Below are 27,307 nucleotides of genomic sequence, written 5' to 3'. Positions count from 1 at the left end.
TTACTCTCAGCAGCTCTTTTATTTTGCAGTTTATAAAAATCTGCTTTGACGTAACCTAACTTTTTACAATAGCGACACCTTTTGTCTAGTTTCTTTGATGCTACCAAAACAGAAGCTTGCCTATCTGCCTTGCTATCCAAACCAAACTCATTGTCAAGTTTATCTCTACTCAACAAATGACCCTTCACATATTCGAATAAGAGTTTGTCTCTGCCATAAACCAGGGTCTCCTTAAAAGACTTGTATGAAGGAGGTAAAGAGCACGATAATAACATAGCCCGATCTTCATCGTTAATATGAACTTCAACGTTCTTTAAATCATTTAAAAGAGTAATGAATTGATTAATGTGATCTCTAAGAAGCCCACATTCGTTCATGCGAAACGTAAATAGATGTTGTTTCAACACTAAACAGTTAGCCAGAGACTTAGTTGCATAAAGAGTTTCTAACATTTTCCACAAAGTAGATGAGGTATTATCCATCAATACCTCTTGCAATATCGTATTCGCGAGGCACAACTAGATTGCAAACAAGGCGTTTTCATCAAGCTCTTCCCATTCTGTTTGATTTAGATTCTCAGGCTTTTTCCCAGTAACAACCTTTTTTCAAGCCAGTTTGAACTAGAATTGTCATCATCTGAACTTGCCACAGATTGAAATTTGTCTCACAATCGAACTTCTCAATTTCAAACCTTGTTGCTGTCATCTCTGAACGGGCTGATCTATGAAAATTGAACTAGCTCTAATACCACTTGTTAGGATCGACCCAATTAAGTAACAAGTAACAAAAAATAGCGGAATAAATTGAGAAATAGAACACACAAATTTAATGTAGAAAAACCCCTCCAAAGAGGATAAAAAACCACGGGCAAAGATAATTTTACTATAATGGAAAAAGAATGAAGAGTACAAAAGATGGAGATAAAAAAACTAAACCACGAAGAACCCGAAAACAAAGACCCTCAAAACGTAAATACAAAATTCTCTAAATGTGTTATGAGTTCTAATCTCTGATGGGTGTATTTTCTAAGATTGTAAAAGAACATGTTTATAGGCTAAATTAGTAAGTCAAATAAACTATACTAATAAATGTTAAATATATTATACTAATAAATACTAAATCTTCTAGAAAGAAAATATATTTTGTTTAACTTGACTTGCAAGCAATCTCTTAGAATTTGGGTCACACAACTCTAACAAATTATCAAGTTCTCCAAACTCCTAAGTCCATTCAAACTCTCACTCTAATTAGGAGAAGCAAATCGCCAGCCTTGCTTCTACTTCTACTCAAACAAGGGGTCTTATTTCCAATAGCTTCTCACTTTAATTGCTTTTATTTTTTTAAAATTTTTTTTATCTTGAATATTTACATCAATTCTCACACTCTATTTGTTATTTTTGGACTTGAACGTAAGGATTTGGTTTAGAGCCTCCCGGATCAAAACAAGTCTTCTAAAACTCGCAATAACTTCAAATTGACTTGAGGGTTTATGGAAGTTGCCCTCTTCATCAATAAAGATAAGGAAAAATAAAAAATAAAAAATTGTCAACAATAAATTTTATGCACATATAAGTTGTGGTTGTACCACAAGTCGTTATGTACTAATAGAAAAATTCTTATCATTTAAATAATTTCTGTAAAATTTTAAGATTATATATAATTTTCCCTTCATATACATCTAGTATATTTTATCCATAAATTACTCAATTTTAAAAACTTTATTGTAACAAATTTTATAAAAAACCAATTTTAAACTTTAAAATATAATGACTTAATTGTTGATTAATTAGCTATATTTTAATTAAATTAAATTATTTTATTTTTAACATACCAAAATAGAGAAAATTTATTAATTTGAAATTTAAAGAAATAAATTAAAACTCCATATTTAAATTTATTAAATTTGAAGTAGACTAATACCATATAAAATCTATTTTAAATATTAATAAGTTGAAGTTTAAATAAAATAATACAATTATATAACTTTGTTACTTTTAAAATTTAAAAGGTATAAACATCAGTTCAGTTAAAATCAATTTCACACTTACGTAAAAAATATATGCATATTTTAAAAATGCACTATACTTCAACATGAACATTTAGTTTATAATTTGAAACATTGGATATCAATTTCTTTTATTACTTTCTGCACTATAATTTTCAAAATAGTATAAATATAATTTCTTATTTTTATAAACCAAAAATATTGTTATAATATCTGAATATGAATTCAAGTATAAAATCAAAAATAATATGAAAATCTATACTTATATAAATAAATATAAACACCTGTCCATTGTCTTTTCCTTTCACAACATATGGGTCCATCTCAATTTTAAATTTCAATTTGATTCCTATAGTTTAGAGTTGTTTATGGTCGGGATGGGCCTAACAAAAATTTAGACCCGGTTAATAAGCTCGGTCTAAAATGGGTTTAAATTTTTGCTCAAGCCCGACCCGGGTCGTCTATATTAAAATATTTTATTTTATTTTTTATATAAATTCTTTTAAAAAATATAATACATCAAATAGACTAAAAAAATTAAAATAAATCTTTCCCAAAAAATTGAAATAAATTAGAAAAAATTTATAACACTAAGATAGATACAACTTAATAGGTGAATGCCTCTAAAATAGTATCAAAATTAACAATAAAACAAAAATTATACAATATCCAAATAATAACAACAAAATAGTAGCAACATAATAGTGAAATGACAACAAAACAACATAATTTTTTTTTTTTACAAATTCAGGCTGGGCCTAAGCCAAAAAACCTTACCCGAGGCTTAGCTTGTTTTTTAAACGAGCCTTATATTTTTGCCCAAGCCCATTTTTCAGGTCTATATTTTTTGCCTAAACCCTCCTACTTTTTAGGTAGATATTCGAGGTGGGCCACAATCTACTATATTTTGCTCAAATTTGAGATTTAATCTATATACTTTAATTTTGACATAATTTGACATTTTAACTTTTATAATGTCATTAGCTAGTCTAAATTATTTATTTTAATTAGAATGATGATGTAAATTTTAAGAACTATAGCACCGTTTAATTGAGGTCCCTTATATATATATATATATATATTGTTATATGAATACCAAACGAGTTTTTTTTTAATTTCAAAATGCTTTGCCAGTAAATTCAACACAAAATTTTTAATAGTGTTAATAAATAGACTTAAATTTTAATTTTGAAAAGTAAAAAGGTAGAGAAAAAAATCCGGATAAAAATCCAAATAAAAATACAACTACTTTTAAGCAAATTGTAACTTTAACTTCTCAAAAAAGAAAAAAAAAAATACAGTAACCCATGCAAGGGTAAGAATTTAGTTTGATTACATAATGAGAAACACGTTCAATTAAATTTAGATGATGAATAATCAATCAATAGAAATTTCCTATTTGTTACCCACCTAAAGGACCAAGAACTAACAGCTAAATCACCTTGAATTTCATCGAAAACCTCAAGACATGCTGGAAAACTCACTTTATTCCCAGCAAGCTCATATAAAACAGATCCCCTATTTGTCAAGTTAGCTTTGAGGGTAAACCGCATGAATGGAACCCAGATCGTCTCCTTGCCCATTAGCTCTGGTTTCCAACCGTGCACTCCACCTGGAACACTGGATATATATAAACGGACACCTCAATAGAATCAGGTTATAACTCCTTTGTCAACTGTTAAAATGCCATAAATGTCACTTGTCACAGCCACGGTGCTTGTTGAGACGGCAAGAAAGATCATCATCATCCATGATATTAGTCTATCTTTCTTTGTTGCAATTCCATTGGTGTCCCTGCATAAAGAACCCAGTAGCTAATCTTCAATACTAGTTTTAATGTATGCTGCTCTCTGTTATAAACATATATAGTACTACACCATCTAACAAGGGGTTGCATGAAAGTTCATTTGACACTGAATTCAACAAAACATCTATTACTTTACCTAAGGGTGATGGCAGCTGGAAAGATAGAACCAACACAAGCTGCAGCGGTTGCATCAGTGAACTGGAAGGCATCCCAGATGCTAGGAATAAAGTTGGCTCCCATAAAGATAAAACCCATAAGAGCTACTGTCATTGAGAAGAACCTCTTTTCGGAAAAGGCAATAGGAATGGCATATGGAAATAGAAGACCATCTACGTTGAGACGAAGGGAGGAAAACACAATTGGGAAAACAAGCATCAAGTGAAGCCCGTAGCTCACTCTGATCAAATCATCGAGCAACGAGCTATACGGAATTCCAAGATCACCATCAAAATTGGCAAGCACATCATCCAAAATATGATTTCCGAACAGAACTACTCCGAAGAAGCTGGTGGCAATGTAGAGAGAAGAGCAAAACATGAGGGACTTCCTAACAATTAACTTCATCTGTGTAGGGTCTCTCAGTTCATTCGCTATTGGGAATACTGCACAGGTGTATCCAAGACAAAAGGAAAAAGATAAAAACAAAAGGCTTGATCAATTGTCATATAAACAAGCATATTTTAAAATTTTAACAATCTTTGCCATGTAAGGAGGAGAGTTGTTGGAATACTTATTTCAGAGAAAAATTTTGTTACAATAGCGCATGATATTTGTAATTCTATGTAATGTTGAACCATAAATGGATAATTTGTTCTTCGCAGAGTTTTAGGTATCAACAGGTACATTAAGCATCTCTTACCGTTAAAGCATTCAATCAACTCAAAGATGCAACTAATTTGGTACAAATTGGAAGATAATTTACTTGAACCAACAACTAAACAAACCCAAATTATGATAATAAAGACTTAGAAGTGTAGAAGGAATCAATCTGTGATGACTTACCGTTATGGTGGCATATATAAGCAGTGACTAGAACAGGAACAGTGGTGAAAAGCTTCCAAAATGATGCCTGGTTTTCAAGTTTCGACATTAAACGATGCATTTCGATTTTCCCTTCCACCAACTTAACAATGGTAACTCCCGCTGTTATTGCCACAAATACAATCGCGAAACCAACTGACAATGCCGAGGTGTATCTCAATGAATCTAAAATCACGAAAAACAGCAAGCATTCAATAAAAGTAAGAAAGGAGTATAGCGGCAATTTAGAATTTTTGAGGCGTGAGTTAGTTACCAATGCGTTTGAATGAAATGAGAGGTGCGAAAACGAAGAGCGTGGTGAACATGAGCAAAGCCGAACACGTTGTCCACCAGTGTTCACCGAACCATTCTTCCATAACTCCCTTGTGGTGGAACCCATCCTCCCATGTCCCCGACAACACATCACCTGCAATCAATTCAAATTCAGAGGTGATCGAATGGCAACTAGTCGTTCCACGAAGCTTAATTCTTTTTTTTTTTGGGGGGGGGGGTTCAAACTTACCTATGATGATCATGTAAACCACGAGCATGCCCAAGTTGTTGATGACAATGCAAACCTGAAGATGTTACGGTTGGTCCCACCGAAAGCGTCGGCGGCAACGCCTGAATATGTGGCCGACTTGGAGGCTCGACTGAACCTGAGTATCTTATCGATGGATGATCCCGTTAGCATATAGACGAATATGATGACGAATAGACTCGTGATTAGGTCCAACTGATTGACGGTGGCTGGGAGCGCCATGATCCCGGGTCCCACAACAGTGGTCAAGAGGTTGAAAATGGCTCTTGAAGTTGAAGCCCCATCGAAGCCGACTTCGGGAGTCTCGAGTACTCGGTAGGCCTGCTTTTGAGGGAGGAGAGCCTCTCCTCGGGGACTCCGTCGGTGTTTACGGTCTGAGAAGGAGGGCATAATATTCATTTTCATCACTTTGGTGGTTAAAGCCGTTGAATGAGGCCGTACAAGAAGAAGAGACTTAGGAAGTTCTTGAAGATTTCGTCCGTCACGGCCTTTCTTTTTGGTGTAATTTTATAGATCAAAAGGGAAAGGCTCCAATAACACAATGGTTACGGGAAGTACAAGGAAAGCGAATGGCGACTTGACACCTATAAACCAATGACTTCATCTCCCTACATGAAGAAAAAAAAAAACAAAACTGGGCTTTTGGTTGCTCAAAATGGAAGATTCATTAAATCTTCCTGGAACTTCTTCCTCTTATAGTAAAACTGCATTCTTGTTTTTTTTTTTTGGTTAAATTATTAAATTACATTTTGTTTTACCAAGAAAACGAGAATTTCATTGGTGTAAATTATGTTTTTTCTGCTATTTGAGAGCCTTTTTTAGCTTTCAGTTCGCAACAGCTAGGCTAACCATTAAAGAGTCCATAAATAGATCATTGTCCTTCAGCCAACCCTATTTTGCTCGTGGGTGGGTTAATAATTAGTTAATTCAAGTACCAAACCCGGGTGGTATGTTCACCCTAGCTTTCAACAACGCCGTGGTTTGAATCTAAAGCACCTGCACTGCACTTTACCATTCCACCCACAAGCAAATTGCCATCCATAAAGTAGGGGAAAAAGGACTGAAATTACCTCGTAAGTTAAAGATGGATCAAGGGTTTCATCATATAACTTGGGTCTCTGACATTTTCTCAAAGTAACTTCATGCAAGATGCCATAGCATGGTAATGTGCTACTGTCAATATTTAACTAATATCAGTGGGTTAACCATACTAAAATAGTTAAATCCAACACAAGGAATTTCAGGCTGCATTCCATGCATGTATGCCAGATATATGACCAAGGCACAACATCACATTGATAAAGTGTTAGCATCAAGTAAACAAGATTAATACTTGGCCATGTTAGAACTCACAAAAGTTTCCATCATCTTGCACATAGATAATTCAATGTTTTCTCTTTCTTTTGTTGCTTCCCTTGATCTTGTTGTCCGGAGCTGTCTGTGAAGACTGCAACTTTATGCCTACAGCTGAACTCCACAAAGCCCTTTCTACATCCGAAGGTTTGAAGGAGTCACCCATTGAACTTAGTTCCTGTAATAAGAAACATAGATCATCCTTTTCAAAAAGGTATTTCCTGGATCAGGCACATAGATGAATGATTAATTGATCCTTCCCCATAACAACATGCATTACATTATGAGAAAATATTCTTGTTAGCCTATGAATAAAGCCAACAAAGGTGCATAGAAGGGGCACAGACTGAGGACGAAGTGAAAAATTTATCACTTGTCAACATCAAGAATTCAGCATCTTTCCTTAATCAATTTTATCACTGGTAGGCTATTAATTTTAGGTTATAAGCAGTATAGCCAAAACTTCAGTGGCTTCTACACTGATTGAATAAGTTCTTCAAACAAACATACAATGGGCAAAGGTTCCAATGGATATTAACAACTAGAGAATACTAGAGTTGCCTTGTTGTTCCTTAAGGAATATGATAGTGTTGCCCAGTCAAAACACAATTAGCCAAGAATCAGAAACAAGGAAAACTAGAGACGGATTAGGATCACCTATCAACAACATAAAACATTCAATAGAAACAAAACAATAAGACTAGCATCAGAAAGCTACAAATTCAGTGAGACAACAATGAAGCTTCAGAACAATATAAAGTGACCCTTGATCAGCTATCAACTATGAAAACAATGAGTTCAGGAAAAGAAAGAAAGAACACTTGTGGTCCTGACTCCTGAAACTAAGTTTTCGTCAAGTAATTTGCCCTGCAAACACCATTTTGGGGAACCATGCAAAGAGGTGTGCTCAATCAAAATAAGCAAAAGGAAAATGGAAACGAACTTCGTAACATGAAAATGAAAGAGATTCTGTCAATGGAAACTAAGTTCCACCTAAAATGTACAGAATTGAACTTCCAACAGGCTCCACAAGAAAAAAGATCAACATCTTAAATAGCAAAAGTTAACTAGTTCTAAGCCTAACCGATACCATCTGTAATAAGCTAAGTACTTTTTAAATATTTCTTATTAAACTGCCATTATACTAACTTGAAAACTACTAGCATATTTTAATTGCACAATATTGATCATCATCATCAAGACAAAATACAGGTAAGGATCATGCCAAAAGAACTACAATAATAACTCTAATAGAATAGAAAGGAACCTCACCAACCTTAGATTTGCTCTGTAGTTTTTCCACAAATAACAAGTATTGTTTTAACGAATAATCTTTGGAGCTTCCAAGCGCAGCCACCATAGCCTTGAATATAAATTAAAAGTCATATCAAATAAAAAACCAATAAAGAAAGACTGGAGAGGCAGTTACCTCGTCGGACATAAATGGCGCCGTTTCAGGAGCGTAGGCGGCGAGAACAGCGGAGGCAGTAGCGGGGCCGACTCCTTTCAAAACCGTAAGCTGGGAGATGGCTTTGGAGATGTCGGGAAGGGAGAGGAAAGCCTTTTGAGAAACGGATTGGACAGAAGAGTCGTCCAAAGAGGAAACGAAGTTTAACAAACGAGGCCTCAATTTGCCGCGAGTGAGCTTCCACTGCATGAGGCGGGAGAGTTCGGCGGTGGTAATGAAAGGGTTAGGGTTTCGTTGGCGGAGAAGAGAGGGAAGATCGTGGGTGTAAAATTCGTCAAGAGAAATCAAATTAGGCTTGTTTAGAGATTGGATTCGAGATTTGTAGGAGGAGAGAGCTTCTTTCCAAATGCTCAAATCAGTGCACTCAAAATCCAGTTCCATTGGGGAAATATTTCCTATCAACTTAGTTAATCCCTCCATTTAGTCGAATCAGGTCTTGACAATCCAATTTTAGAATTCAGAAATAATTTTTGCATGTTACAGTAAATTTTGATGCATAAATATATTTATTTTTTCAAAATAAATATTATTTTAATTATTTAATTTTACGTCATGTTTTCGTCCCCTATTTATAAAATACTCATATTATTTCTATATCATACTCTTGTTATATCCATATGTTAAGTGTATTATATAATTTTCACATCTTAAAAATTTCTGGTACATTGTGTATATGTGTTGTGTTTATGTTATTTTCTATTGTATTTTATTTTATATAATTTATTATAGCGACTCATTTTAAAAAAATGATTTTTGTATCCATGTTGTATTAAGTTATCTCATATTTTGCATAATTTATTATATTGATTCAATTTATATATATTTAAAAAAACATTCATTTTGTGTTTGCATTTTTTTTATACAATACCTACAACTACTTATAACCCTTTTAGTGCACTTAAACCCACTTCCTCCTACATTGACAATAATGTAGATACCAATCAAACTAGGGCATCGATCTGGTGAGAGGTAAAAAACTAGTTGCCTCGTGAATTAGTCCAAACTGATTGAATAGGGTTAAAAAACCATTTGAATTGGCCGTTGAAACAATTTTTATTTTCAATTTTTTAATAATTTATTTGATTTGAACCAAGCTAAAAAACCATTTGAATTGGTAGTAAAACCAATTTTTATAATCTTATTTTTTTAATAATTTATTTGTTTTGAATCGGTAACCAAATCATATTAGTTTGTAGGTCAATGGGTTTTTTACCTCTCACTAGACCGATACCCTAGTCCGGTTCAGTTTAGATAACACTGTATTTTGAAATTCTTTTATATTTTTAAAATTATTTTTTAAAGAGTTTTTATTATTTCATTTCTAAAATTTTAAAATTCAAAAGAAAATTGACATTTTTTAATTTCATTATCAAAACTTGGTTGTCTGATCCTTTTGCCTGACTCTCAATTGTCCTTACTGTTCAAGACTTCATCATGAACAAGTTGTCCAAGTCTTATTTTGGATGGGGAAGAAACCCCAAGTGTAAACAAAGTTTTTATGAAAAATTATTTACCCAAGTTCAAAATAATCTTTGACAACATGCTGTTTGGCGTGTATTTTTGATGGTGCAAATGGTTTTGAGCTTCCATTGTTTTTATTGCGAAATCAAACATTTTTCATAAGGTAATATTGCTGAAGTGATGAAGAACTTAACATGGAGTTGATTAAAAGTTATTCTGAAGTCATCAACTACCACTACTGATTCATATATGATAAAAGAGTTAGTGAATGTTGATAATCCACTCCTCCTTATCCTCAATCAACCCTGTTTGAATGCCTACAAGAGTGGAGCCCAATGCTTGGCATACAGTGTTTTCACCCACCTTGAACTCAAATCTGTAGCACATGATAATATATGTTAGACGATTTTTGTGAAGTCAAAATTTCCCTTTAAACGACAAAATACCTTGTGCCTCGGTAAGTAACACTCCCTACAGCAGCAACTCCCACAGCAGTTCCGGTGCAAAAAACTTCATCAGCTTCTGTCAGTTCATGCACTGATATAGATCTTTCCTCTACCTGTTTCAGTTTTAATTGTCAATTATGCTATTATGTTCAGTATAAGTTTTGGGAGAACAGAATGATTGACCTGAAAACCAAGACCACGCGCAATCTCAATAATGCTTTTACGAGTAATGCCAGGAAGAATTGTCCCACTTGTAGGAGGAGTTGAAATTACATTTCCCTTCAAAGTAAATATGTTGGCAGCTGAGACTTCCTCCAAATATTTCTTATTGACAGAGTCAAGGTATAAAACGTCAGAAAATCCTAGGCTTTTTGCTCTAACAAGTGCCTTCAACACCTACAAAATAAAACCCAAAGTTAGAACCTTGATACTGTCCCATGCAATGCAAGTTACCCCTACTAAACAATGGACTCACCGGCCCATAATTCGACACAGATTTCACTCCTCCAACTCCACCAGAAAAAGCACGAACCTCCTCTTCTTCCACATATAAGCTCAAAGGTGTTTTGTCTTGCTGTTTAATCAACAATCCGTACAACTCAATCTCATTTGAAGTTAAAATTAACTGCTTATCGTTTAAATAAAGGAGCACCTTGAAATAGTTGCCAACAGGGGAAGCATATGTGAGGAACATGTATTCAGGCGCTGGACCTACGCCCAGAACCGGACCGCTTCCAATGAGCAAAGGTCTAATGTAGAGGGATCCTTTTCCTGGTGGAGGAACCTGTTCATTTATTGCCAATTGAAGTCATCCAGAATAAACAAATGGGCAATTTTCTTTTCTTTTCTTATTCCAGTTGCTCCCACGCGATTACCCTTAACAGGAGTTTAGGGCTTTCAATCCCATCCAAGAAAATAAATTGAATTTTATATTAAGGGTTTTTTTAGATTGGGCAGGAGGGACGCTAGGGGTTTAGGCATAAAGCCTCGCCTAGAAAACTGACAATTTTATAGTATGTTAGCCCTCATTTAATCCTTTTAGAAATTGAAAATTTGTAACCTAATTAAATTATAAATTATATTTTAACCCCTTTAAAAATTTATAATTTCATTTTAATTTTTTTAAACTTCTAGTTTCCTAACTACTTGTAGGATGCCAAAATATATTTTCAAGGGAAAAAGGGTCCTAAGCATGGTGGTCATTCCACACCAGTTTCGATTATTCTAATTGGTGTGCACCTTCCTTGTGCTAAAATGGAACATCAAATAACCCTTTTTCTGTTACATCAGCCTATTCTGGTCAATTTCATTCACACTAGGTGGAACATGATGCACCAAATAATACTGAAAAATATTAATTTTTATAATTTATTTTGTTTTAAACTTTAAAAATCAACACTTGCATTAACTAATAAAAAAACTTCATTTAGTTGGACAAACTTTAAATTTTAAAATATAAAACTAAATTATAATAAATAAAAAATTCCCCTCACCTTTCTCTTCCTTTATCAAAATAGGGAAACAACTTGAATGCCTAAATCCCTAAAATTTCAGCCTCCAGCTTTGATATGTATGTTAGTATTGAATGGGTTAATGTAGAGGTGATCATAGGTTGGGCTACCCGGCCCGGCCCGATAGTCCGCCTGAAAAATAGGAGGGTTCAAGTAAAAATATAGGCCTAAAATATGAGTTTGGGCAAAAAAATGAGGCCCGTTTAGAAAACGAGCCGGGATTCGGGAAAAACTTTTTGGCCCGGGCCCGACCTGAATTATATATTAAATATATATTATTTTTAATCAAATATATATATATATATATTTATATATATTAAAAATATATATTTAATATGGGTCGGGCCGGGCTCGAGCATAGTAATTTTCTTTCGGGCTAGGCTTGGACAAATTTTTAGGCCCATATTTCAGGCCAGGGCAGGCCCGGTCCTAGAAAATAGGCCTAAAATTTTATCCAAGCCTGGCCCGGCCCGGCCCATGATCACCTCTAGGCTAATGTTGGAGATCATATTATCGTTTAATACATAAGATTGTTTTTTCCTTCTTAATTTTGGATTGATAGATCTTTATTGAGTATTTTGTATAATTGATAAATATTTTATATTTAAAATTTATTTAATATTATTATTTAATATTTTTAAATATTAAAATATAAGTATTTTAAAATTTTTAAAATTTTTTTAATAAATTCGGAATGGTATGCGGGAACAGATCGATACTGCCATGTACCAGTTCTAGTAAAAAAACGGCGCACTCACTAATGCGGTACTAGTTATCTTGGTACTAAAAATGCGGTACTAGTTATCTTGGTCCTAAGACCTCTCTCTTGGTCCTAAGACCTCTCTTCAAGCTTGACCCTGGGAGTAGTTTGGGAGTGCGGCCACCTAAGGCCCAAAGTTGTTCTAGCTTTTAACATGGAAAAAAAAACTTTAGCCTTTTAAGTTTTCTGATCGATGCTTCATTGCAGGCAGGGAAAAAAAAGAAAAGAAAAGGGACCCAATTTTTTTATTTTATTACTAGTATATGTTTTTATTTATTGTATTACATTTTATAATTTTTTAAAAGGGGATCCAATTTATTGTTTCGCGTAGGGCCTAAAAAATGTTAAGAATGGGACTACCTCTCTCTTCCCCTCTTGGATCGGCCTTTTCTAAGACCTTTGAACTTAGAATTCAAGAAGAATAAATATATTTTTATTTGTGTTGTGATGGGTAAAAGTATTATTGAGACCCTTGTATTAGAAGCCAAATTGTATTTTACTCTATTTATTTAAAAAAGGTAAATTAGTGCATGTACGTTAGATTAAAGAGTAAATTGGTCATTTCTGTTAAATATTTCATTCATTTCTACTGTTAAACTAGTGTAGTTGACGAAATAACCTAGACAATTGCATATAGCATACCATGTGTACCTTATGTTGACATACATGAACCAATCTTTAATTTATCTAACATGTAGGGACTAAATTACTTAGTTTTTAATTAAAAAAATAAAATAAAATCTAACTCTTAATATAAAAATCTCCATAATATTTTTATAAACTGGGATGTTAAAAGAAAAGAAATACCCATCTAATGTTGGCAAGAGCAGTTTGTTTGACAGCGTGGATAAACTGATGGATGGAAGGAGAAGGCATGCACATTCTTTGGGCACCCATTTTCATGCGAAGGGCATGTTGATCAGGGCGAAAGAGAAGCAGCCTCCCATCTTCTTTCCTGTTTACTTTTAAACCTTCTATTATGCCCTGCATTTTTATTTTAAAATATATATCCAACTCAATTATTTCATGTATTTAGTTTTAAGCATTAACCATCCAATCAACTTCAAATCCAAATCTCATATTATAACTTTCTTCATATTTTATGCAATATATGTTCACCTCCTCATTTTCAACTTCACTCCTTTAAACACTAGAAATTAATGGTTGAAATATTCACTCAATCATAAACATCACATTAGGGATTGAATCATAAGTGTCTGATAATATTAAGGACTAAATTGAGAGTGTTTATATTTGATAATGTTAAGGATTAAAGTGGGTTAAAAAGAATTTTGTGGATAAAAGTGAAAAAACGATATACTCTGAAGAATTAAAGTGTGCATTAAACCAAAAGAAAAGAAAAGAAAAGAAAAGAAAGGTGACGACTACCTGCCCATAATTTAAGACCGCTGCGAAAGGGCTGAATTGAATGTTTCCGTAGTGAGTAAGGTTTCCTTGAACAAAATTTCCATCTTCACAGCATTTCATGCTGTACATAAAATCAGTTGATACGGGACCAAATCCAAGCTTCTCCCACTCCATCTTCACTATATATCCCATCATCTCCATCAAATTATAATAATGATGATGAATTTATGTTACTCATCTAAGCTAATAGCTCGACTTTAGATAAGTTGCTAAACAAAGATTTTAAACTGGAAAAGCCTTTTCAACTTCAGTTACCAAACTAAGATTTTAACCCCAAAAAGTCTTGCTCATGCAAATATAACATTTAAGCTCAAAATGATGCTAATATCAATAGTAAACGAGATGTATGAATCTTGTGGCAAGGGAGAATATCCTAAAACGGAGAATCCCATTAAAATGAGTAGCAACATATTTACTTGTATGAAGCCTTGCGTGGTTGCTGTAAGGCAAACGCAGGATTTGATGAGAAATAACGATAAGTTTTATCCTGAAAAGAAAATTACATGATATATATTTTTATTGTCGGAACCATACATGTTTTAGGTTTTTGTCTCAAAAGAAAAGATTGATACCTTGGAATTAAAAGAAGTTTGAAGACGACGCTGAAATGATGAACTTTTGAACCTCATATTTTCTACTTGCTCTTTAAAATTGTTTGTTTGAAGAAGAAAATAATGAAATTGTAATGATATCGAAGGATTTTTGTTCTGCTGCAACACTATAAAATCTAGACTTCTAAATATACCTAAAATTTATAGCTCCTAAGAAAGTAAAGATTGTCCTGTTTGAGTATATAGGTTTGGGGCTAAGCCAAATAAATTAGGCCCTCATTTAATTTTAGTTTAAAATTTTAATTAATTAAATTATAAGTGAAATAGTTTTTTATCGAAACCAAAATATTTGCCGTAAATAACAATGATTAATTCACGGTTTAATCGCATTTGAAGTAAATTTATTAAAAGAATGTATTAAATATTAATATTTAACCAGTTTATAAACACAATTCCTTAATTGAAAAACAAAAGACCTTGGCTCTCAAATAAATGGATCTGATAAATATCAACAACATAAACTGTTTGAAGACTTTAACTAGACGTAAACGTTGGAAGACATTATAGGTATTAACGTCTAACATAATGAAATTTTGGCTCTTTAATTTTTAAAAAAATTGTTTTAGTTTTACATTTAATTTTTAATTTTTTTTAACTTTTGAATTTGTATTTTTTTTTTATCAAATCACCTTAAAATAAATGTAAAAGTCAACAATTTGTTAACTTTAATGACGTGTGTAATAACCCAATTTTGTCCGGGCTCAAATTACAAACAAATAAAAGGCTCAAGCCAATCAATCCAAAACAGAAATCAGATAAAAAAATAAGCAAAACCAAAAATAAATAATAGAGTCTAATAAAAAAGGAGAATCCATTTACAACAAACGTGGCCCAATATGGCCCAAATGAAGAAACCCTAAATCCCACAACACTAAATTTTCAAAAAACACTAAACAGAAACCTTAGTGCCCCTGCGCCACTCCTCCCTTCACAGGCACACCGCCCAAGGATCCTCATCCCAATGTCTGCCCTTTTTGCCGACATTTCACCAAAATGGCAAAGGGCTTGCTTCTCCTCGTCATTGACCCTCCACCGCCATCTGCAAAAAGGAGAGGAAAAGGACAGAAACAACACGCAAGAAACATCAGCAAGAACAGTAAAATAACAGTGTAATTCGGCTATAAAAGCCATTATCAATGTAATGTTTTTTTACAGACAGAAAAAAGCAATAAAAAAACAAACAGAATACAAAAATCTGAGGGTGATTTTTTTCTGAATCTATTTTTTTTATATATATACAAAACATAAAAGAAAAAAGAAAAAAAAACTTACCTGACGCTTCGTGTTCTGCCACAGTGAGTGGCCGAGGTCGTCACCATCGATGAAATGTGACCCCTTTTTATGACGGAGAGATTTTTAAAACCCTAAAATCGAAGGGTTTTTGTTTTTTTTTGCGACTTTTGATGAGTTTTCGAGAGAATCAGCCCCAAATTTGGGTTCTAGAAACCGAAAGGCCAAAAAGGGGGGCATTTTTCTATTTTTCAGCCACCGGGAATGGCGAAGCCGTCGCCGGCGACCGGTGGTCGTCGTGGAGGCTCGCCAGACCAGTGGTCGAACTCAAAAATTGCTTTAGAGAAAAGTTTGTGGGATTTGATCTTAACACACCTGAATACGAAGAAAAGAGTCGACGTATTCACCTTAAGTATTTACGGGTTGGTCATCTTCCCCAAAGCACTAGGACACATAGATAAGACAATTTCATATCTACTTGACCGGCTTGACAAAAGGGTCACGCCCGTCCCGGTAATTTTGGCTAAAACTTTTAGGTCTTTAAGTGCATACCAGAGAGCGGGTGAAGAAAGATTTATTGGGTGTGCACAACTCTTGTTAGCATGGTTCTATAGCCATTTTTAGAAGGTAGAAAAAGTCTCTTATCGAGTATTCTCTGAGAGCTACTCTCCACGAAAAGAATTTGTGGCTACCTTAAGGCGAGACAACATTTTTCAAGAAAAGTGGATGGCAATTCTTCAGAGTCTCCAAGTCGAAGACGTCGAATGAAAGACCCCTTGAATGATCCCTGATGAGATTTTGTATCGATGTGGAAACTTCGACTGAGTTCCTCTACTTGGGATATGGGGAGCTATTGGATATGCCCATTTGCTTGTATTGAGGCAGTATAGGTCGAGACAGTTTATACCGGCAACACAAGGGTTGGCTTAGTGTGAGTTTGTGTACAAGGGTGATAATTACAAGTACAAGGCTCGTGAAATATCAAACGCTTGGAACCAAACCTATAGAATGAAAGGACTTGCTGTAAATCCCATGATGACCCCCGAATATAATTGGTGGTGGGGTAAAAGAGTCAATGACAATGTCCCTATGTCAAGTTAAGAAAACACTCAGCCAATAGCAAAACACCTACAAATGATCCCGTCTGAGCTAGAGATCATAAAGAAAGACTTTGAAAAGTGGATTTTGGAGTTGGGGAAAAAGATAGAACAGTTGGAAGAGGAAAAGATGCAGCTAGGATTAGATGTCGACGTCCTAAAGTTAGAAGTCGAGAAAATAAGAAAAAGAAATAACAAGATTGACGAAGACTTGGGCAGTCTAAAGACATATTATAAGAAGATGCGTTTGTCGATGAGGACTGTCGGGTTGGGTAAAACATCGGAAGAATAATGGCAAGAAATCAAAGAAGAAAATATTAGAGCTGATTAGTGGGAAAAGAAATTCCAAGATGCTCGAGTTCAAGAAGATACTCTAAAAAGGGATTTATTAGAAAGCCAAAATGAAAAGGTTGGATTAAGAGATCAGGTAGCAGAATTAGAAAGTTCACTATATCAATATCGTAGTCACAACTTCGTAATTGAGTTGAAAGCAAGCCTAAATAAGATCGAAGATTTAAAGGGAAAGATAGAAAAGCTCGAGACCGCACTGCAAAATTGTGAACTTCGAGTTGAGGTTCTTGAAACGAACAATGAACACTACAAAGAGCAACTCCAACGCTCTCAAGGTCAGATTAGGGATAGAGATCACATCATGGGCAAAGATGTGACTCAAGTATGGGAAGTAGCCGACCATTTGCAAACCCTAGTAGTTCAAGTCGACATGTTGAGCTTAAAATATGAATCAAAATCAGATCGGGGCCTAGATTTAGCTTGGCTTCTTAAGAAAGTCAAGGCTTTGAGTATTAAATTCTATAAAAAAACCCTAATTAATAAATATTGTGATAGTTACCCTGAAAACCAACAAGAATCTACTAATTGAATATTGTTACGGTACCTGCGAGAAAACCAAAGCAATGGATCAAAGATTAGAGAGATTAGAACAAATTCAGAAAGACATGTAAGATCAGTTGCAAGCGCAACTGTAGGAACAATTAGCTAAAGTACAACAAGACATGAGAGATCAAATACAAGAGTCCCAACGAAACATGATAAGTCAATTGACCCAATTACTGGCCAGGGGGATTGAAAAAGGGAAAAGTACTGTGATTAACTCTGGGGACGATAATGAAGACCTTACATACTTCTAAGCTTTACCTCGGTAAATGTTTAAGCCCAACCAGATACATATTCACGAAGGGTACTCGCTACCATAAAACCTCAACAATATCAAGCCGACACCTCAGCACCGGTGAATTACCCAATAGGTTATAATCTGACCAACCTTATAGTTCTAGATTTGGACGACATGGCAGAAATGGATAGAGCAAGAGTAAAATTGCTGAAATAGTTGGAAGATCAGTGCAAGTGGTTGGAGGAGAAATTCAGAGCCGTGGAGAATGCTAACTACCTTTGTAGGGTTGATGCTAAGGAGTTGAGCTTAGTCCCAGATTTAGTGCTCCCACCAAAATTCAAAACTCCAGATTTCGATAAATATAATATGACTAATTGTCCTGAAGCTCATATCACAATGTTCTACCAAAGAATGACGGGATACGTCAATAACAACCAATTGTTAATCCATTGCTTCCAAGATAGTTTGATCGGGTAGGCTGCCAAATGGTACAATTAGCTAAGCCGTGCCAAAATTAACTTATGAAAAGACTTGACACAGGCTTTCATGGAACAATACAGCCATGTGACTGACATGACACCCGATAGAATTACGCTGCAAAACATGGAAAAGAAACAAAGTGAAAGCTTCAGGCAGTACGCTCAGAGATGGAGGAAGGTGGCAACGTAAGTTTAGCCACCTCTTCTAGAGAAAGAAATGATAATGTTTTTCATAAATATTCTGAAAGCCTCATTCATTAACCATTTGTTGGGAAGTGTCACCAAGAGCTTCTCAGATATAGTAATAATGTCTGGAGAAATGATTGAAAATGCAGTAAGGAGTAGGAAAATAGACGTGGGGGAAAACGCTAAAGGAACAACCGGAGAAAGAAGGAAAATGAAGTGAACACTATAGGTGTGTGTAATAAAAGTTATTCAAAACCGGTCACTGTAGGCCAATCAAGGCCCTTCGAGGCAAGAATCTAACTCAAGGGCAAACACGAAAAAACTTCAATTTACACCCATCTCGATGACATATAGGGAGTTATATTAGAATTTGTTTGACGCGTATGCGGTATCCCTGTTTTACTAAAAACTTATGCAACCTCTATTCTCAAAATGGTATGATATTGATGCTCAATACAAGTACCATGCAGGAATAACGAGACACTCAATTGAGAACTGCATTGCATTTAAAAAGTTGATTGAAAGGTTCATCAAGATAGGGATCGTAAGATTCGATGATCCATCGAGGCTTAATATGGCAAGAAATTCGTTACCCAGTCATTCTGACTAAGGGGTAAACATGATAATTGAAAGTGGAGGATAGAGGACCAAAATTGATGTTGCGGAGGTGAAATTCCCACTAAAATGGGTCTATAAAAAATGATAGATGAAGGATTAATCATGCAAGATTCAAAGGAGAGACCAAAGGAGTGAGGAGATGTTGTGAGTTTCACAGTAAAGAGGGTCATGAGATCCAAGAGTGCGTTGAGTTCAGGGCTCTAGTGTAAAGTCTGATGGATAACAAAGAATTTGAGTTCTTTGAAGATGTCAAGGGTTTGGAAGGAGGAGATGTTTACGCCTCAAAGGAAAGATCGACAGAGAAGGTCTACGAGGTCAACCACCCGGTGGTGATTATTTCGTGACCGAGAAATAATGAAGCAGGAACACAAGTTGCGCCGAGAGTCATCATTTAGAAACCCGTGGCTTTTCCCTATAAGGATAGCAAAAGGGTTCCATAGAACTATGATTGCAACATGATAATCCCAGGAGAAGAGAACTCGGTTAGCACGTTAGAAGAGGGCCATGATGTTGGTTTGTACACGCGTAGTGGGAGGCGCTGCAAATGCAAGAATCGAGCCCGTTAAAGGAAAAACCTCGACGGTTGAACATAAGAAAGAAAAGACGGCTAGACTTGAATCACCTGTTAATGAGCCGGTAATTGAGAATGAGGCTAAGGAATTCTTGAAATTCTTGAAGCATAGCGAGTATAGTGTTGTAGAACAACTACACAAACAACCAGCTCGCATATAGTACTAGCTTTGCTCTTGAGCTTAGAGACACATCGTAGCTTGTTGATGAAGGTGTTGAATGAAACTTATATCGCTGATGATATCTCTGTGAACAAGCTAGACCGCCTGGTTAATAATCTAAGTGTCGAGAATTTTATCTTTTTCAATGATGATGAAATACCTCCAGAAGGCATGAGATCCACAAAGGCCCTACATATCACTACCCGTTGCAAAGGATATACATTGTCGAAAGTGTTAATCGACAATGGATCAGCACTAAATGTTTTACCTCTATCCACACTAACTAGGTTGCCAGTGGATAGCTCTCATATGAAGACGTGCCAAAATATAGTGAGAGCATTCGATGGTATAGAAATGAGGGTGATGGGAATGATTGAAATACTTCTTTTAATTGGTCCGAACATATACGAGATAGAATTTTTGGTAGTGGATATCAAACCTTCTTATAATTTCTTGTTGGGGAGACCTTAGATTCACTCGGTTGGGGCAGTTTCATTGTCACTACACCAAAAATTGAAGTTGGTAACAGAGGGTCGACTGGTGACGTTAAACGCTGAAGAGGGTGTCATTGCATCCGTAACTAGTGACGCATCATACATAGGAGCAGATGATGAGGAAAAAGAATGTTCCTTTCGATCACTGGAATTTGTTAATGCAACTTTCATTGTCGAAGGAAACAAGATCCCAGTACCAAGAATATCCAAAACCACGAAGATAAACTTGCAGTTGACAGTTGGAAAATGAGCCTTACTGGGAAGAGGACTCAAAAAATACCTTTAAGAGAGAGTCAAGGCACCAATACTCATGGACAAATGAGACTGCTTTGACTTAGGATACAAGTCAGATGCGAGGCAAAAGAAGAAAGAGCTGAAGAAGAAAGAAGAAAGAAGAAAGAAGAAGAGCGCGACTGAGTGGAGGGGAGGTCAAATGGGAACTAATAATCTTTCCCTATATATTCAAAATGTTCGTGTTAGGAGAAACCATTTACCCTAAACGAGAGATGACAGAAAAAGAAAGCCCGAAAGTAATGATGAGAAACTTGAGCATTAATGCCATATCCGAAGAAAGAAGTGGGAAAAACCTGTCAAGCATTCGTCCTTATGTCCCCGAAAGTGTTCTGAACAATTGGACTGCAGAAGAAAACCTTGTAATTTTTAGAACAATTCAGAGTAATATTCAAAACACACTTATTGCTCTAAGCCTGGGAGCAATAAGAACCCTTTTGTGAAAAAGACATATGTCCAACATCTTTATTTCAATAAAATGCATCTTTATGTCTCATTTTGGAAAATATTCTTTTATTTTTTTCCATTTCATTCATACTCATACCACACAGATAATTATTCTTAGATTCATTTGTTATTTAGGTCTTCCTTTATTCATACAATAGGTTTCTAAATATTAATGATACGAACGATGCTGTTGCTGACTTAGAGTCTCATTTTGAGCAGGATATGTGTCTAGAGGAACCTCAAAACTTTGAAAATGATTGAGATTGTAACCCATCTCCTAATTTGTGAAGGATAGTAGAATAAGATGAGAAACAAATCATATTACGGAAAGAGTCAATAGAAATTGTGAGTTTGGGAGACAAATAAGAAAAGAAAAAGGTGAAGATCGGAGCTTGCATCATTGTAGAGACAAAGCGAGACCTCATTGAGTTACTTCAAGAATTCAAAAATGTCTTCGTATAGTCGTATCAAGACATGCCTAGTCTAAGTATTGATATCATGGTACACCGGTTTCCCATAAGGGAAGAATGCAAGCTAGTTCAACAGAAACTCCGAAGGATGAGGCTCGACGTCCTGCTGAAAATAAAAGAAGAGGTCAAGAAACAATTTAAGTTGGTTTCTTACAAGTGGTTAAATACTCGGAGTGGGTAACCAATATAGTCTCCGTCCCTAAAAGAAGATAAAAAAGTACGAATGTGTGTAAACTACAGGGATTTAAACAAGGCCAATCCGAAGGATAATTTCCCGTTGCCTCACATAGACACCTTAGTGGACAACATGGCAGGCTATTCGCTATTCTCCTTCATGAATGGCTTTTCAAGATACAACCAGATAAAAATGCATCCTGAAAATATGGAAAAGACCATATTTGTAACCATGTGAGGAACATTTTGCTATAAAGTAATGCCATTTGGGATGAAAAGTACGGGAGCAATGTATCAAAGAGCCAAGGTAACCCTGTTTCATGATATGAGGCACAAGGAAATCGAGGTTTATGTTGATGATATGATCGTAAAATCTCGAACAGAGGAAGAACATATATAAGTCCTGATGAAATTGTTTTTGAGGTTGAGAAAATTCCAACTAAAGCTCAATCCAGCAAAATATAACTTCGGGGTTAGGCGGGAAAATTACTAGTATTCGTAGTCAGTGAAAGGGGAATCTTGATTGACCTAGATAAAGTAAAGGCTATACAGGAGTTACCTCCGTCTCGCACTCAGAAAGAGGTCCGGGGTTTCTTAGGGAGACTAAATTATATTGCCCAGTTCATTTCACAACTAACTGAGAAATGTGACCTATATTCCGTCTCCTTAAAAAACACAATCCAAACGTATGGAATGAAGAATGCCAGAAGACTTTCGACAAGGTTAAATATTATTTGTTCAATGCCCCAGTACTGATGCCACATAGCGCAGATAAGCCACTAATATTGTACTTGGTAGTATTTGATAATTCTATGAGATGCGTGCTACGTCAACATGATGAGTTAATAAGGAAAAAAAGAGCAATATACTACTTCAGTAAGAAGTTCACTGAATGTGAGACGAGATACTCACCTATTGAGAAGTTGTGTTGCACTTTAATCTAGCCAACCCGAAGACTGAGACTGTACATGTTGTACCACACAACTTGGCTCATCTAAAAAATGGACACTCTAAAGTACATGATAGAGTTGAGTGCTCTGTATAGAAGGATGGCCCGATGGCAAATTCTGCTTTCCGAATTTGTTATAGCCTATGTGAACCAGAAGACAGTAAAAATGAGTGCAATAGCAGATTTTCTAGCTAGTAGAGCTCTAGAAGACTACGAGCCTTTGAATTTTGATTTCCGAAACGAGGATCTGATGCATGTTACGACCATTGAAGAAGGCACTCAAGAAGAACATCCTTGGAAACTAAATTTTAACGGAGCTTCAAACGCTATGGGTAATGGAATTGGGGTAATTCTGGTATCCTCAAACGAAGATCATTATCCTTTTACTAGTAAATTGGATTTTGATTGCGCGAACAATATGGCAAAATACGAAGCATGCATCATGGGTATTCGTGCAGCCATAGAATGCAAGATCAAAGTACTAGAGGTATATGGGGATTCTACACTAGTAATCTATCAACTCAAAGGAGAATGGGAGATGAGAGACCCCAAGTTGACCAATTATCGAAGGTTGGTCCTTAAATTAATTAAGGAGTTCAATGACATCACCTTCTACTACCTTTCGCAAGATGAAAATCAAATGGCTGACGACGCCTTAGCTACTTTAGCTTCCATGGTCAAAGTGAACAAACAAGAGGATATAAAACCTATCTAGATAAGTATTTATGAAGCTCTAGCCCGTTGTTACAACATCGAGGAAGAAGAAAATGATGATCACCTTTGGTACCACGATATACTATGATATGTAAAGAATTGTGAGTACCCAGAGTAAGCAACCGAGAATGATAAAAGGACGCTAATGAGACTGACCAATGACTATGTCTTAAATGGGGAGATTCTATATAAAAGAAGAAATGATCAAGTGCTACTAAGATATGTGGACGTCGTTGAGACTAAGAAAATTTTGGAAGAAGTCCATGAGGGCGTTTGCGAAACACATGCTAACAGTTTTACAATGGTCAGGAAAATTATGAGATTCGGGTATTATTGGTCCACCATGGGTGAGAATTGTATCAGTTATGCCAAGAGATGTCATAAGTGTCAAATTTACGGAGACAAAATTATGTGCCTCCTTCACCTCTTCATGCTATGACTTCTCTGTAGCCTTTCTCTATGTGGGGTATGGATGTCATTGGGTCGATCTCGCCAAAAGCTTCCAATGGACATCGATTCATCTTTGTGGTCATCGATTACTTCACCAAGTGGGTAAAGGCTACTTCATATACCAATGTCACAAAGTCGGTAATCAGCAGATTCTTGAAGAAAGAAATCATATATCGGTATGGAATGATAGAAATGATTATATCTGAAAATTCACTAAATTTGAACAACAGCACGATAGTGAAGGTTTGTAGTCCATTCAAGATCAAACACCACAACTCATCACCATATCGCCCAAAAATGAATGGTGCAGTGGAGGCAGCCAATACGAACATTAAGAAGATCATGGGGAAAATGACAATGACGTATAAAGATTGGCATAAGAAGTTACCATTTGCCCTCTATGCTTATCGAATGTCTGTTAGAACCTCTACCGAGGCAACACCTTTCTCTTTGGTTTTTGGAATGAAGACAGTTTTTCCCATCGAAGTCAAGATTCCTTCTCTCCGAGTTTTATCAGAGTTGAAGTTAGATGAAGCAGAATGGATCCAATCCCGATATGATAAGCTGAACTTGATTAAAGAGAAGAGGTTGAAAGCTATCCGTCATGGTCAGATGTACTAAAAACGGATGATGCAAGCTTATGAAAAAAAGATTCACCGTAGAGAATTCCATAAGGTGGACCTGGTATTGAAAAAGATCATTCCCATACAAAAGGACTTTAGAGGAAAATGGGTGCCAAACTGGGAAAGACCTTATGTAGTAAAGAAGGTTTTTTCTAGAGGAGCGCTGATTTTGACAGAGATGGATGACAAAAACCTGTCTAATCTTGTGAATATGGATTCAGTCAAGAAACACTTCACCTAAAAAAATGTAGAGGCCAAGGCGAAAACTCGTAAAATGGCACCTTGAGACCAAAGGGGTTTTGAGTTGAAAACCTAGAAAAGGGCAGCTCAAATTTGGATTGAAGATTGAACATGTGATGGTCGAGTCTTCTCAGAAGGAGGAATGTTACACCTTGGGGCATCAACAAAGTACTTTAGACTTTCTAAACACATATCAAGTTCAAAATGGTCCTCGAGAAGTTTGTGCGGGGAAGCTCATGCTACCATATTTGTGGCACATTCATCTTACTCATTTTGTATTTTAGCAATGTTTGCTATTTTGATTAATTTATTCATTTCGAGCTTTGCTTCCAATAAATTTCAATCTCATCCATTGTTACAATCGTTCTCAAGCATTTTTTCATTGAAGTAACGATTAATGGACTAACAATATTCAAGAAAAAGAATTTTTGCATATTGCTCTAAAAGGTTTCTAAATAGCACAAGGGCCTGAAACAGGAACACTAGTCAGAACTAACCAAATCTAAGAGTTGGAAATATTTAGGAATGAATAGTTTGAATTGTGATTATTTCTTCGAATTTCCTATCAAAGATACCAGATCTGAACAAGAAGGCATGACAATACATCAATGATGGAACCTTGACGAACAACGAGCAATGTCAACCTAAGCATTCAAAAGGGAATCATTCTAAAAAAATGACATTTTGCATGCATGCAAATATCATTCATATACATCTAGTTAGGAGCATTTGATTCATTCTGATCATAACATCCTAATCGCTTGGCATAAATATAGGCCAATGAAATGGATTCTACAGGTCATGTTCCTCAGAGAACGGTGTAATAGATTAGTGAAACCACAAATCCTATACCCTTAAAGTTACAGTGAGACAGATTGAAGTCATTATAGCAAATCTTATCTCCTTGAAGTTGCAGTAGGGTAGATTGAAACAACAAATCTTATCTCTCTAAAATTACAGTAGAGAAGATTGAAATGACAAATCTTATCTCCCAAAAGTTGCAGTAGAGAAGATTAAAGCCACAAATCTTATCTCCCTGAAGTTACAGTGGAGCAGATTGAAGATAGTGAATCTTATCTCCTTGAAGTTGCAGTGGAGCACATTAAAGCCACAAATCTTATCTCCCTGAAGTTACACTGAATCAAATTGAAGATAGTAAATCTTATCTCCTTGAAGTTGTAGTGGAGTAGATTAAAGCCACAAATCTAATCTCCCTGAAGTTGCAGTGGAGCAGATTGAAGCGACAAATCCTATACCTCTAAAGTTGCAATGGGTTAGAATGAAGCTACTTAAAAAAGAGGAGCACCAAAGAGATCGAGATTCAGCAAGACCAGACAAAATTGACCATTCTCAAAGTTTTTACTCCATTCTCATTACACGATAACGAGCAAAGAAGGGTAGCTGTAATAGCCCAATTTTGCCCAGGCTCGAATTACAAACAAATAAAAGGCCCAAGCCAATCAATCCAAAACAGAAATCAGATAAAGAAAAATAAACAAAACTAAAAATAAATAATAAAGTCCAATGAAAAAGGATAATCCATTTACGACAAATGTGGCCTAAATGAAGAAACCCTAAAGCCCACAACACTAAAATTTCAAAAAAAAACTAAACAGAAACCCTAGTGCCCCCTGCATCGCTCCTCCATTCACAGGCATGTTGCCCGAGGATCCTCGTCCCAAGGTCTACCTTTTCTACCACCATTTCACCAAAATGGCAAAGGGCCTGCTTCTCCTCGTCGTTGACCCTCCACCGCTATCTACAAAAAAGAGAAGAAAAGGACAGAAATAACACGCAAGAAACAACAACAAGAACAGTAAAAAAATAGTGTAATTCGGCTATAAATGCCTTATCAATGTAATATTTTTTTACAGATAGGAAAAACAATAAAAAACAAACAGAATACAAAAATTTGAAGGTGATTTTTTCTTTAATTTTTTTTGAATTTTTTATTTATATAAAAAACATAAAAGAAAAAGAAAAAAAAACTTACCTGACGCATCATGCTTTGCCACCGTGAGTGGCCAAGGTCGTCACCACCGATGAAAGGTGACCCTTTTTATGATAAAAAGCTTTTTAAAACCCTAAAATTGAAGGGTTTTATTTTTTTGTGACTTTTGACAAGTTTTCGAGAGAACCAGCCCCAGATTTGGGTTTTGGAAGTCGAAAGGTAAAAAATGGGGACTTTTGTGTATTTTTCGACCACCGGGAATGTCATGGAGGCTCGCCGAACCAGTGGCCGGACTCAGAAATTACTTTTGAGAAAAAAGAAGGGTTTTTGGGATTTTTTTTTGTACTGAGGGATGAATGAATTTTATTTTTAAATTTTAACTTAAATAGGCCTAGTGAAACGACGCCGTTTCATCCAAGCCCTAAACGCCCAAAACAACGTCGTTATGAGGCCGACCCGATTACCCGACTTGGATCCCCTAGGATCCGCGTGTTTTTGTAGAGTGGTCTATTTGCACCTTTGGTCCTTCCGCTTTTACGGCTTGTTGCAATTTAGTCTTATTTTATTTTTCTATTTTTCCATTTAATTTCATTTTGGTCCATGGATCATTTTAAGAGATG

The 27,307-nt window shown here is 35.6% G+C and overlaps 3 protein-coding genes and 1 pseudogene across 7 annotated transcripts; 1 reads left to right on the top strand and 3 right to left on the bottom strand.

Moving 5' to 3' along the window:
* Positions 1–3,254: 3,254 nt before the first annotated feature.
* On the bottom strand, positions 3,255–6,300 carry LOC105797279 (amino acid transporter AVT6A-like; annotated as a pseudogene).
* A 139-nt stretch (positions 6,301–6,439) lies between these two features.
* On the bottom strand, positions 6,440–8,660 carry LOC105797280 (uncharacterized). Of its 3 annotated transcripts, none has more exons than XM_052628147.1 (4): positions 8,156–8,660; positions 8,003–8,089; positions 6,727–6,904; positions 6,440–6,546 (listed from the first exon to the last, which is right to left on the bottom strand). In XM_052628147.1, the coding sequence occupies exons 1-3, from the start codon at positions 8,612–8,614 to the stop codon at positions 6,758–6,760; spliced, it is 693 nt and encodes a 230-aa protein (XP_052484107.1). In that variant the 5' UTR covers positions 8,615–8,660; the 3' UTR covers positions 6,440–6,546; positions 6,727–6,757. The 3 variants fall into 3 exon arrangements, with proteins under 3 accessions (XP_052484107.1, XP_052484109.1, XP_012482690.1); XM_052628149.1 differs by having other exon boundaries at positions 6,440–6,543; XM_012627236.2 differs by lacking the exon at positions 6,440–6,546 and having other exon boundaries at positions 6,556–6,904.
* A 1,106-nt stretch (positions 8,661–9,766) lies between these two features.
* On the bottom strand, positions 9,767–14,506 carry LOC105797277 (branched-chain-amino-acid aminotransferase 2, chloroplastic). 3 transcript variants are annotated; one of them, XM_012627235.2, is made up of 9 exons: positions 14,373–14,500; positions 14,217–14,287; positions 13,762–13,919; positions 13,180–13,356; positions 10,754–10,885; positions 10,577–10,675; positions 10,285–10,497; positions 10,102–10,214; positions 9,767–10,031 (listed from the first exon to the last, which is right to left on the bottom strand). In XM_012627235.2, coding segments are annotated over exons 2-9 (1,008 nt in total). In that variant the 5' UTR covers positions 14,218–14,287; positions 14,373–14,500; the 3' UTR covers positions 9,767–9,916. The 3 variants fall into 3 exon arrangements, with proteins under 3 accessions (XP_012482689.1, XP_052484954.1, XP_012482688.1); XM_052628994.1 differs by lacking the exon at positions 14,217–14,287 and having other exon boundaries at positions 14,373–14,506; XM_012627234.2 differs by lacking the exons at positions 14,217–14,287; positions 14,373–14,500 and having other exon boundaries at positions 13,762–14,170.
* An 8,255-nt stretch (positions 14,507–22,761) lies between these two features.
* Positions 22,762–23,424, top strand: LOC105795716 (uncharacterized). The gene has a single exon (XM_012625382.1). It carries the CDS (start codon positions 22,762–22,764, stop codon positions 23,422–23,424), a length of 663 nt encoding a protein of 220 aa, XP_012480836.1.
* The last annotated feature ends 3,883 nt before the right edge of the window (positions 23,425–27,307 follow it).

The sequence above is a fragment of the Gossypium raimondii genome, chromosome 3, assembly GCF_025698545.1.
Source record: "Gossypium raimondii isolate GPD5lz chromosome 3, ASM2569854v1, whole genome shotgun sequence".
Lineage (NCBI taxonomy): Eukaryota > Viridiplantae > Streptophyta > Magnoliopsida > Malvales > Malvaceae > Gossypium > Gossypium raimondii.
This window is presented reverse-complemented; position numbering and strand designations above follow the sequence as displayed.